Source organism: Kogia breviceps, chromosome 4 (genome assembly GCF_026419965.1).
Source record: "Kogia breviceps isolate mKogBre1 chromosome 4, mKogBre1 haplotype 1, whole genome shotgun sequence".
NCBI lineage: Eukaryota > Metazoa > Chordata > Mammalia > Artiodactyla > Physeteridae > Kogia > Kogia breviceps.
Window position 1 is genome coordinate 174771201 of NC_081313.1, and position 12526 is coordinate 174783726.

The 12526-nt window shown below is 58.5% G+C and overlaps 1 protein-coding gene across 13 annotated transcripts in view; it reads left to right on the forward strand.

Moving 5' to 3' along the window:
• Positions 1 to 12526, forward strand: part of DOCK6 (dedicator of cytokinesis 6) — a 42773-nt gene that overhangs the window by 18102 nt on the left and 12145 nt on the right. For 4 of the 13 annotated variants that reach the window (XM_067032749.1, XM_067032750.1, XM_059061023.2 and 1 more), the window contains exons 15-28: positions 921 to 1038; positions 1110 to 1180; positions 1404 to 1542; positions 1637 to 1738; positions 2420 to 2506; positions 2924 to 3155; positions 3406 to 3567; positions 4240 to 4403; positions 5080 to 5184; positions 7315 to 7407; positions 7652 to 7747; positions 8503 to 8643; positions 11712 to 11825; positions 12018 to 12188. In XM_067032749.1, the coding sequence (XP_066888850.1) occupies positions 921 to 1038; positions 1110 to 1180; positions 1404 to 1542; positions 1637 to 1738; positions 2420 to 2506; positions 2924 to 3155; positions 3406 to 3567; positions 4240 to 4403; positions 5080 to 5184; positions 7315 to 7407; positions 7652 to 7747; positions 8503 to 8643; positions 11712 to 11825; positions 12018 to 12188 (1795 nt within the window). Of the gene's footprint in view, positions 1 to 920; positions 1039 to 1109; positions 1181 to 1403; positions 1543 to 1636; positions 1739 to 2419; positions 2507 to 2923; positions 3156 to 3405; positions 3568 to 4239; positions 4404 to 5051; positions 5185 to 7314; positions 7408 to 7651; positions 7748 to 8502; positions 8644 to 11711; positions 11826 to 12017; positions 12189 to 12526 lie in introns of those variants that run through there. The other 9 variants (XM_067032753.1, XM_059061025.2, XM_067032754.1 and 6 more) reach the window with 6 other exon arrangements.

A 12526-nucleotide genomic window follows, 5' to 3' on the forward strand; every position in this document is an offset into this window, starting at 1 on the left:
TAATCTTCCCACGAGCCTGTGATGCTGGTGTTTTCGTTGGCCCGGTTAGGAGCTAAGGGAGCAGGTACAGACGGTGGAGACTCTCCCAAGGCCACACAGCGTGACTCCAGGACCTCCACGTACCCTGGCTCAATACTAACTGCCATTTGTCTCCCTGGGTGGCTGTGGGCAAGTGCCTCTGTTTCCCTGTGAAAAGGAGTGCGATGTGAGTCCCTGCCCGCAGGCTGCCGGTGAGAAATAAATGAGTCATTTCACGTCGGGTGCTTAGAACAGAGCCCGGCACACCCAGAGCCAGTTGGTGCCACGTTAGTGTTTGGTGCGATTATTGACATTTTTGTAACTTAGCATCGTTGGTATTACAGAGGCTCAGCTGGGAGGCTTGATGCCCCCATTAGACAGATAGGGAAACTGAGGCCCAGGGGGCGGTTAGGGCTTGAATGGAGTTACCCTGGGGGAGGGACGCAGAACCCTGACCCCAGCCCAGCCCTTGCCTTCAACTCCAGCCTTGGTTTCCCCACCTGAGAGACACACCATATAATTCTAGTGGCCTCTCCCCGGGGGGAAGGGGTGCTCAGGCTCCTGAGCTGGGCGATGGGCAGGTCAACCTGGGCGGGGCTCAGGCCTGGTGCTGGTCGCCTGGGCTACCTTCTGGGAAGCCTGGCCCTCAGCCCCCCTCCCCTGCGCTCTGCCTCACTGTGCACCCTCAGTACCCCCGGAGTCCACCCGTGTTCCCACCCTCTGCCGCACCGTTCCCGCGCCTGTGCTCTGAGCGAGCCCGTCTGTCCTCCGTTCTCTGCCGGGCACATCTCCCGCCTGGTGCCTGTATGTGTCCCTGACCCGGCTCTCAGTGCCCCAGTGGTGTGACCACTGTCCCCCCGGCTCTCGGTCCCTCTGACGTGGACACGCCCCTGCCCCCGCAGGAACCTGCTGTACGTGTACCCGCACAGCCTCAACTTCAGCAGCCGCCAGGGCTCCGTGCGCAACCTCACTGTGCGAGTGCAGTACATGGCGGGCGAGGACCCCAGCCAGGCCCTGCCGGTCAGTGGCTAGGCCCAGGGGGAGGCAGGCGGGGTGTCCGCCGCCGGCCCCTCATGCCCCTGCCCCCCCAGGTCATCTTCGGCAAGTCCAGCTGCAGTGAATTCACCCGCGAGGCCTTCACACCGGTGGTCTACCATAACAAGTATGTGGGGTCGGGGTGGGGGCACCGATGGGGGTACGGTGGGGCAGGAAGAGGGGCCAGGGTCGGGGGAGGGGTGCCGTCGCCTGGAGTGCTAATGCGGGGAGCCGAGCCCGAGAGCAGGGACAGCGGGGCCCAGCAGCACTGGGGGGACATGTGGCAGAGGGGCTGGGGCAGGCAAGGGGGAGCCCAGCGCCCAGCAGAACCCCCAGCCCGGCCCTGCCAGGTCCCCTGAATTCTACGAGGAGTTTAAGCTGCGTCTTCCGGCCTGTGTGACCGAGAACCACCACCTGCTCTTCACCTTCTACCACGTCAGCTGCCAGCCCCGGCCAGGCACGGCCCTGGAGACTCCTGTGGGCTTTACTGTGAGCTCCCCTCCACCACTGCCAGCCCGCACCCCCATGCCCAGCCCTCCTGCCCCCGGTCCGGCCCCATACCTGACCCCCAGCCTCTCCCCAGTGGACCCCACTGCTGCAGCACGGCCGCCTGAGGACCGGCCCCTTCTGCCTCCCCGTGTCCGTGGATCAGCCCCCGCCCAGCTACTCTGTGCTCACACCGGACGTACGTGCTCTGGACTCCCAGCCAACTGGCACCCTGTCCCCCATCGGTGCTCCCAAGTCCCCCGTTCGTGCCCTGCTTTCCTTCCCACCAACACCCCTGGGGGCCTTGTCCTCCATTAGGGCCTCCAGGGCCCCTGCCTGCCTCGTCTCCCCCACCCCCATTGTTAATCCTGTGTGACCTGCTGCCCCCGTGCGTGTCCCTCCCCGTGCCCGACCGGCCCTGCCTCGTTACCGCCCCTCCCCTGCCTCTGCACTCACTGTTCCGTCGTAAGATCCCACTGCCTCTCCGCTGCAGCCCCCCACTTGCCTCCCTAATCACCGTCCCTAGAGCACCCCCTCCCCATGTGAATGTTCTGTCACCCTCCCCCATAGCCTGTAATTTGCACCCCGGGGACCTCGAGTCCTCCCATCATGCTATTTCCTGTTCATTCCCTCCAATAACGGTCACCCTGGCTCTCCATTCTCCCGTGAGCATCCCAGGCTTCCGGCCTGCCCGGTGGACCCCCGTGGCGCTCCCCTCCGTCTGCCCCCATCTCTGGGCTGGGCGGGGCCCAGGGGAAGGGTGCCCAGTGACTCCCCCAGGCGGGGCTGTGCTCAGGCCACAGTGTCGCAATGGCTGAGGCTGGTGGCCTGAGCAGTGGGGAGGGCCGGCCGGTGCCCACTCGGTGTGTCCCTCCCGCAGGTGGCGCTGCCGGGCATGCGCTGGGTGGATGGCCACAAGGGTGTGTTCAGCGTGGAACTCACGGCGGTGTCCTCTGTGCACCCCCAGGTAGGGGGTGGGGCCAGAGCCCAGGAGTCCGGCCCTGGGGTTGGGCAACAGTTTCCGCTGACCAGGGAGGCCTGGCTCTGGGCCATTGGACATGACTTTGGTCAGTGGGGCCAGGCTCCAGGGGAGCTGCTGACTCAGGCAGGGGTGGCCGTGCCTGAGTGGCCATCCCAGCTGGAGCTTTGGCCTTTGCATGGTCTCTCCTCCCCCCACCCCATTTGTCCCTTGCTGTTTCTGTGATCACTCCCCATCTTTTCCTTTTCTTCTTGAGCTACCGTCTTGTCCCTTTTCTCATGTATTTTCCATTCACTGATCCCCGGCCTCTGTGTCCCAGCCTACTCAGCCTCGCACTCGATCCCCTGGGCCCTTTCTGGATTGGGGACCCTGGCCTCGCCCTGCTCACCCCTGGTCCCCCACCAGGACCCCCACCTGGACAAATTCTTCACCCTGGTGCACGTCCTGGAGGAAGGGGCCTTTCCATTCCGGCTCAAAGATGCCGTGCTGAGCGAGAGCACCGTGGAGCAGGAGCTGCGGGCCAGCCTGGTGGCCCTGCGACTCGCCAGCCCTGAACCCCTTGTCGCCTTCTCCCACCACGTACTGGATAAGCTCGTATGCCTGGTCGTGCGGCCCCCGATCATCGGTGGCCAGATTGGTGAGTGGGCACAGCCTCATACCTTAGTTTCCCCATCTGGAGAATGGGCCTTGGGTCCCCTGGTCCTGGGTGACCTCCCATAGCCCATTTATCTCTCTGGTCTCAGTTTTCCAATCTGAAAAATGGCCCCTCAGTCCCCTGGTCCCCTGACTTTTTGATGGCCACCTGAGCCCCTTGGACCCTGAAGTCTCTTCCCTGGGGAACTAGGAAGCTCTGAGACCTGGAACTTGACCTCTCCTCTGCCCGGCAGTAAACCTGGGTCGTGTAGCCTTTGAAGCAATGGCTCATGTAGTCAGCCTCGTCCACCGGAGCCTGGAGGCTGCCCAGGATGCCCGTGGTCAGTGCCCACTGCTGGCTGCCTATGTCTACTATGCCTTCCGACTGCCTGGCACAGAGCCCAGCCTCCCAGGCGGTGAGTGTTGGTGGGAGACCCTGGGGCACAGGAAATACCTGGAAGCAGAGCATCCCAAGCAAAGGGAAGGGCATGTGCAAAGGTCCTGAGGCTGCACAGGCTTTGGTTGGTTTGGGCAATTTACAGGAGAGAGAGAGAGAGAGCTTTTTGCCCCAGCCCCAGGGGTATGGTCTTTGTAAACTTGACTGGCATGTGATTCAGCCAGTCAGCAAGCAGGGACTCAAGCAGAGCTGTCTGGGTTTGCATCTCAGTTCTGCCTACAAGCTCTGTGACTCTGGGCCAGTGACTTTACCTCTCTGGGCCTGTTTTCCCATCTAGAAACCGATGATAATAATAGTGCTTCTCACAGTGGTGCTAGCACTAGTCAATGGCATAGTAATCCATGCAAAATGCTTGGCACACTAAGCGCTCAATAAAGTTGGATTTTTTTTCATTTGCTAAATAGTTAACAATAAGCACTAAGACTTATAATGTGCCAGGCACTGTTCTCAGTGTTTTTCATTCTCCCCAAAATTACTATGAGGCAGAGCCATTATCACACCCATTTTACAGGTGAAGAACCTAGAGGTTCAGAGAAAGAAAGTGACTTCGCCAAGGGCAGCTGACTGGGGAGGGGCAGGGGGTCATGAGGGCAGGTGGGCAGGGGGCTGAGCATATTCCTTCCATCATCAGGGGCCCCTCCGGTGACGTTGCAGCCTGCCACGCTGGCCCGTGGCCCTGGCCGCCCCGCAAGCCTCTACCTGGCCCGCTCTAAGAGCATCAGCAGCAGCAACCCCGACCTGGCTGTGGCCCCTGGCTCCGTGGACGACGAGGTCTCCCGTATCCTGGCCAGCAAGGTAGGGCAAGGGGCCCCTGCTCTCTCCAGCCTCAGTGGTCATGGCTGCCAGGTGGGCAGGTGAAAGATCTCAGGGTTGACAGAGGACAGGAAAGACAGCCAACAGCATGGATGAAGACTTGACCCTGGGTTATTCCCTGGCGGTCCAGTGGTTAGGACTCCAAGCTCTCACTGCCGAGGGTGCGGGTTCAATCCCTGGTCGGGGAGCTAAGATCCTGCAAGCCATGCAGCCTGGCCAAAAAAAAAAAAAAAATAGACTTGACCCTGGACATTAGAGTTGGGCTCTGGCTGTCACAGGTGGGGAGCTGTGACTCGGACTCTTAGGCTGACCCAAGGAGGGGTGACTGGATCTTGAAAAACGAGCACCACCTACGTAGTGCCGTGGTGCATTTCCGCGTGTACCCTACGCATGTATGTACATGGGGCACGTATATGCACGCACTCCACGCACATGGGAACGCAGGTGCATGTACTCATGCATTCCACGCACAGACGTATGCGGGAGGCATATACGTGTGCACCCCATGCGCATTTGCACACACACACATATTCCAGGGTTGCGTGTGGGTGTCCACGTGGGCACGCGTGTGGCCCGGGACAGTGAGCACGCTTGGTGTTTCACGCTGGTTTCCCTGCCCTCTGCCCATAGATGCTACCACTTATCCGTGTATCTCCAGGGTATCGACCGCTCACACTCCTGGGTGAATTCTGCTTATGCTCCAGGAGGCAGCAAGGCGGTGCTGCGACGGGCACCCCCTTATTGTGGGGCCGACCCCAGACAGGTGCCCTCCCTGCCTGCCCCTGCACGTGTGTCACCCCACCTCAGCATGAGCTCCTCCCACCTTCCTGGCTGGGGCCGACTAACCTAGGGGGGCTGCCTGGAGGAGGCAGTGGACCCCCTCCTGCCTTTGTATGGGGCTGTGGAGTAGATGTTGTAGGCAACACAGGGTCATCTTAACCAGCCTTTTGCTGCCACACAGACCACAGCCTCAGGCAGAGACAGAAGGGGCAGGGTGGTATGCAAACAGCATGCAAATGATATGCACATTCAGCCTCTCTAACCTCACTGTCCTGCATGCCCTGTTTCTCTCCCCTTAATTCACTCTGTTCGGGAGACTCTCAACTGTCCCCTTGACACAGCAGCCTGAATGATGCCCAGGGGATGGAACTGAACCTCTGGGCTCCCCAACCCCGTTTCAGGCAGAGCGACCCCTATGGGCAGCTTCCTTTGCTTTGCCCCTTCCTGGGACCTGGTGTGGGGAGGGGATTTGCCATCAGACCCTGGCTCTGCTGTGGGCTCCCCCTGCGCCCCAGGTTCTGAATTTTCAGAAGTGAAGACTTGCTATTCAGTGCAGTGGTCCGAGCCCGGGAGGGAGTTAGGGCGTCGCAGGCAAGATTTTGTTGGGCAGATAGATCCTCAATCCAGCCTCATCCCTGAGTTCCTGGCTAGTCAGGGAGATGGACACCCATCAAACAAACACACGAATATATAAGTGCAGGGGGTGAAAATACCTGAAAGGAAACGAACTGAAACAGGGCCACCAGCCTCCCTCTGGGTGGTCTGGGGAGCCTCTCCGGGGAGGTGACATTTTTGCTGGTACCTGAAGGGTAAGATAGAGCCAGCCAGCGAAGGATGGGTGTTCCAGATGGAGGGAAAGGCATATGCAGAGGTCGGAACCAAGCTCAGAGGCCCCTGGGCACCAAGGGCTGGATTCCCTGCATACTTGGCCCCAGGCCGTGTTCCAGCTCCGTACCTGTCACCTAGGCAACCTGCACCGCATGGCAGCCAGGGAACTGTTCACAGCACCGGCAGGGGGACTTTCGGACAGTGTTCTAAGATTTGCTGGGAGTCTGGGTTCATGGGCCTTTCCAGCCCCCCCATGTTTCTAACAGTTCTCCCCACCAGTGCCCTCAGTTCTCTGGGGTGTCAGCTGGGCCTGGAAGAGCACATAGGAGGTGACAAGGTGGCAGGAGGGCAGGCATTCCAGGCAGGAGGCGGCAGTGAGGCTGGCCTTTGCAGTAGATGGCCCATCTGATGCGGGCTGAGGAGCCCAGGGCGTGTGGCTGGGACTATGGGAGCTCGGGGGTGGAGGGGCCCTCGGCCAAGGCAAAGGACCTGGGCAGTTTCCAGGGCCAGGCCAGCTCCATCCCTGGGTCTCCTCTCCCTGTCAGCGGCCTCACCTGACCAGCAAAGGAGGCGGGGAGAGTGGAGCTTGAGCACCTTATGTCCATTTCACAGATGGGGACACTAAGGCCTGGCAAGGCTGGAGTGGGGCCAGGCCTGGAAACAGGGGCTCTCTTGGCTGCTTCCGCTGTCTCTCATCACTATCTCACCTCCTCTGTCCTTATCTTTCTTTTTCTTCTTTCTCCTCCTCCATCCTCCCTTTAATCTCCTTTGTCTGTACTCTCCACCCCTGTCTACACTCTTCCTCCTCCGCCCTGGTGCCCTCCGCCTCCCCTGTCCATCCCTGGACTCACGGACTCACTCACACTCTCTGCCCTCGTCCCCACTTGGCGCACCTCCTCTGACCACATTCTCTTCTCCGTCTACACTGATTTTACCCTCCCCACCTCCACTCCTCCCATCTCTTTTCTCTTACCTTTGTCTGCTGGGTCCTGCTCCATCTGACGGGCTCCCGGCCACGTTCTTGCCTGTTCCGTTCACCCTGCTCGTCCCCTCCTTACCTGTGTCTTGCTTCTCTTCATCTCTTCCATCACATTCTTATCTTCTCCATCCGCTCCCACACACTTCTGTCTTTATTAACACGGCTCTCTCCATCCACATCCCCGCTGTCTGTCCACACGGCCACGTCTTTCCTCCATCCACGCCGACTGTCTCTCTTCCCCATCCGTACCGCCTGCACCCACTCTGACCCCCGTCGCCATCCCATCCCCTCATCATCCCATCCTAGGCCATCGACCGCAGCTCTAGCCGAACCTCTTCCTACCTCGAGGCCTCCTCCTCGACCCCACCAGCCACCCAGCCGAGACCCACTGTGCAGAAGGTAGTGGGAGGCACGGGGTGGGTGACTCCATTTTGGGGTCCAGAGCTCCCTTGCCCGCGAGCCCAGCAGGGTCTGGAGAGCCCGGGGAAAGGGCACATTGACTCCTCCTGGCCCCTTTCCTCCTGCATGGCCTCTCGCTGCTCTCATCCCAAGCCCTCCAGCTGCATCCTCCCCTGTCACGCCCTCCAGACGGGGGTACGGGGTGGGCTCCTCTGCTCTCTGTGATCCCTGCCCCTGCCCCCAGCTGCTTCACGAGGAGCTGGCCCTGCAGTGGGTGGTCAGCGGCAGTGCCGTGCGCGAGGCTGTCCTGCAGCATGCCTGGTTCTTCTTCCAGCTCATGGTGAGATGCCCTCCTCCCCGCCCAAGAACAAGGGGCCCCCAGGGGAGACTCTCCTTGGGGAGAGAAGCCCCCTGAGATTGTACCTAAGCCCCCTGAGAAATGGCCCCAAGAGACCCGCACGTAGAGAGAGATGAGAGATGCCCAAGGAATCTCTCCCTGGAGAGGCCCCCTGAAAGTTACCTGAAACCCCTTCCACAGTGAGAAGGATCCCCCCCTACCTACCTTCCCTATAAGACCATTGAGAGACCCCCAACTAGCAAGGAGGCCACCCCTGCAAGAGAGAGAAGGAAACTGTTGGGATCAGACTTGAGACACCCCTCAAACTCTTCAAGAGGTGCCTTGAACTATTCCTCCTGACTACAGCCGTCCCCCCTCAATCTGGTGGGCCTTCAAGCCCCACCCTCTTACCTACAGTCAGACGTTGACCCCTGGAGACCTGCTCTATCCCCACCCATACTCTCTCAGCTTCTCACCCCTCTGCCTAGCACCCACTCAAGGCCCCGCCATGTCCTTCTCAAGCCCCGCCCACAACCTGCAAAGTCCCACCCACAGCTCTGGGGCCCTCCCCACAGCTATCAGGCCCCACTCTCACCCCGTAACTACAGGGCTCAAGCCATATCCAGAACCCCTCATGCCCACCTTTAGCCCACTTCAAGCCACCACTCAGAGCCCCCCAATCTCTGTTCCCTTCTGGCAGGCCACCTCCACCCACAGCCCCTCAAGACCCACCCCCCGTCCTCTTGCCCCACCCCCAGGTGAAAAGCATGGCACTGCACCTGCTTCTGGGCCAGAAGCTGGACACACCCCGCAAGCTTCGCTTCCCTGGGCGCTTCCTGGATGACATTGCTGCCCTGGTGGGCTCTGTGGGCCTGGAGGTCATCACCCGTGTCCACAAGGTAAGGGGGAGGGGCCTCCATGGAGGGAGGGTGGGGCAGGGGTGCTTAGGGAGGACATAGAGCCAGCCACATGAGGCATCAGTCCTGTCCAGTGCCTCCTGGCTACAAGACCACGAATCCCATTTGCTGAATCAGTCTGTTCACACAACATCTATTTCTTAAGCACAGCCCTGTGCTGGGAACTAGAGACACAGCAGTGAACAAAACAGACCCAGTTCCTTGCCCGCATGCAGCTGACTTTTAGGGGAAGACTTGAGGACATGAGGGAGCAATCTATGTGATATCTGGGGGAAGAGCATTCCAGTCAGGGGAGAAACAGCAAGTGCAAAGGCCCTGAGGCAGGACCGTGCCACTGTCAGAGGAGCAGTGAGGAGGTGAGTGGCTGGGGTGAAGTGAACAAAGTGGAGAATGGGAGTTGGTGAAGGCAGAGTGGTGACAGGGCAGATGCATTAGCCCTTAGCACAGTGTCAGTATACACTAAGTACTCAGTAAATGGATGTTGATGTTCCGAGAGCTTGATGCTTATCCAGGCCCTGGACCATTAATTCCAGTGCTCACAGAAGCTGGGCAGACAGTGATAATAGTAATAAAAGTATGCATTTATTGAGCACTTACTGTGTACCTAAATACTTTATTTTTTTTAAAAATTAATTTATTTATTTTTATTTGTGTATTTTTGGCTGCACTGGGTCTCCATTGCTGTGCGTGGGTTTTCTCTAGCTGCGGCGAGCGGGGGCTACTCTTCGTTGCGCTGCGTGGGCTTCTCATTGCAATGTCTTCTCTTGTTGCGGAGCACGGGCTCTAGGCATGTGGGCTTCAGTAGTTGGTGCATGCAGTCTCAGTAGTTGTGGTGCACGGGCTTAGTTGCTCCGTGGCATGTAAGATCTTCCCGGACCAGGGCTCAAACCCATGTCCCCTGCATTGGCAGGTGGATTCTTAACACTGTGCCACCAGGGAAGCCCCTACCTAAATACTTTAGATGGATCACATCATTAAACTCTCCCAACAACTCCATGAAGTTAGAAGTATTGTTTCTTCCATTATACTGTTGTAGAAACGGAGGCAAAGAATGACTGAATAAGAACTTGATACCATATAAGTGGGAATGGGCAGAATGGGGGTTTGAACCCTCATCACCAGCTTCAGTTGGGGAGGTGGGGCTTATGGTGGACCAAAGGGCATGTGGCCAGAATGTCTGATTTTTTTTTTTTTTTTTTTTGCGGTACACGGGCCTCTCACTGTTGTGGCCTCTCCTGTTGGGACGCGCAGGCTCAGCAGCCATGGCTCATGGGCCCAGCCGCTCTGCAGCATGTGGGATCTTCCCGGACTGGGGCACAAACCCATGTGCCCTGCATCGTCAGGCGGACTCTCAACCACTGCGCCACCAGGGAAGCCCCAGAATGTCTGATTTTTTTTTTTTTTTTTTTTTGCGGTACACGGGCCTCTCACTGTTGTGGCCTCTCCCGTTGGGACACACAGGCTCAGCGGCCATGGCTGACGGGCCCAGCCGCTCCGCGGCATGTGGGATCTTCCCGGACTGGGACACGAACCCGTGTCCCCTGCATCAGCAGGCGGACTCTCAACCACTGCGCCACCAGGGAAGCCCCAGAATGTCTGATTTTTAAAGAGAAAGGGGACTTCTGGATTTGATGGGAATTTTCCGGATTTTTGAAATGCTGGCCTGTCCAAGCTGGCCCTTGTGCAATCCCCCACGACCTCTGGGCTGGTCTCAAAGGTTTTAACCTTGTTTCACTAGAGCCTCCCCAAGGGCTGAGTTCCCGGAGGCTGATCCAGATTATGAGGAAACCCTCCTCAAAAGGGCTGCAGGGAAGAACAATGCCCTTGAGAAGCACCTTTGTCACAGCGCTGGGGGGGTGGGTATCAGTGACGGGCCTCAGCGGTTTCATTCCTTCACTTGACATTTATGGAGTACCAACTGTATCAGGCTCCATGTACAAGTCTCTGCCCCACTTGAGGACTCGGAGCTCAGGTGGATTTTGTATTTTGTTTCTTTAGGTTGCAGGGAACTGCAGGCCACCGAGGCTAACTTGTGAGGCCGAGAGTAGCTCCCGAAAGCAGGAGGGCAGCTGGACCTTGAGGTCATAGGAGCCTCCTTCCTTGTCATTCCTCACACTTGCCAGGCGCTTCCTGCTCCAGGGCCTTTGCACTTACTGTTCCCTCTCTTCAGAACGCCTTTCTCCCCTGGGCTCTTGCTCATCCTTCAGGCTTCTCTTGAAATAGCACCCTGTTAGTTGTCTTTGAAACACATAGAACTATCCGGAATACTCTTATCCCCCATCCCCCTCCCCCCGTGAGACTGAGAGCTGGACAAGCAGCAGGGACCATGTCTGTCTCGTTCACAAGACTTGGTACATAATAGATGCTTGTTAAATGATTTCTTAGGGTTTATCAGTTAGGGCAAAGGTTAATTTGCTTGAACATCGTCACAAATGGTTTAAATGTGACCAAAGTTTATTTCTGAGCATAGGTGGGCTGCAGGGGGCTCCACGGTGTGGGTCTGGCCATCTCAGTTCATCATGGTACCTGCCACATCAGGCATTACAGGCTATGGAAACCGGAGGACCTGCCCCTTCTGTTTAAGTGGCCACATCATTCCTCTCAAATCCCATTGGCCAGAATGTGGTCACATGATTGTTCTCAGCTGCATGGGAGGCTGGGAAATGTAGTCCCTACCCGGCTCTGAACTCTGAAAAAGCGTCCCAATACCTGTGAGAGGATATGGCGGGGGGGTCAGCAGTCAGTCTCTGCCATCTGTGTTGTGTTACTCAAATCTGGTGAGAGAATAAAAAAGAGTGTCCTCAGCAGAGCCGGGTGGAGGGTAGACACTAACTCTGGGGAAGGGAAGGGCTAGCCAGAGGGAGGAGGACAACCAGGAATCCTGGGAGTCAGGAGCCTAGAGACAAGGGCGTGTCGAGGAGACCCAAGGTTTTCGGGCAGTGACACGGCTCTTAGGGGTCACTGGTGGCCTTGGCGAGAGCCAGGCCAAGGGCAGGGCTGGAGGCTTGATGGGGTGAGTGGGCATGGGCTGACAGGCCCTGTCCCCCCAGGACGTGGAGCTGGCCGAGCACCTCAACGCCAGCCTGGCCTTCTTCCTCAGTGATCTGCTGTCCCTGGTGGACCGCGGCTTTGTCTTCAGCCTGGTCCGGGCTCACTACAAGCAGGTAGGGGTGGGCGTAGTGGGAATGGCACACCTGCAGAGACGTGGTAGGAACAACACACCTGCAGAGATGTGGTGGAGACGGCATACCTGTGGGGGACTTGGAGGGGACAGCACACCTGCGGGGACATGGCAGGGGGTGGTGTGGATTGGTGGCAGAGCAGTGTAATGTCACCCGCTGGACCCTCGCCCGCAGGTGGCCACACGGCTGCAGTCGGCTCCCAACCCGGCGGTGCTGCTGACCCTGCGCATGGACTTCACCCGCATCCTATGCGGCCACGAGCACTATGTGACCCTCAACCTCCCCTGCTGCCCCTTGTCGCCCCCGGCCTCGCCCTCGCCCTCCGTATCTTCTACCACCTCGCAGGTGGGCTGGCCTCACATCTGCTTCCTCTTCTTGACCTATGACCTCTTGCCTTTCAGCCCTTCTTATGTGGTTCCCTCATCTCTGTCCATTTCACAATAGGCCACTGCCCAGGGGACTGACCCCTTACCTCTGACCCTTCACCCCTGACCCTGCATTCTCAGCAGTTTCCTGGGAGGACCAGCTTCTGATTTCTCACCCCTAAATCCTAAGTCCCAGACTGGCGTTGCATCTGCCATTTCTCAAATCTCTGACTTTGGACCCTGTGCCCTGTCATCTCACAGATGAGTTAACCCTAACCTCTCACCTCTGACCCTTGGCCCCTGGTCCCTTGCTTTGTC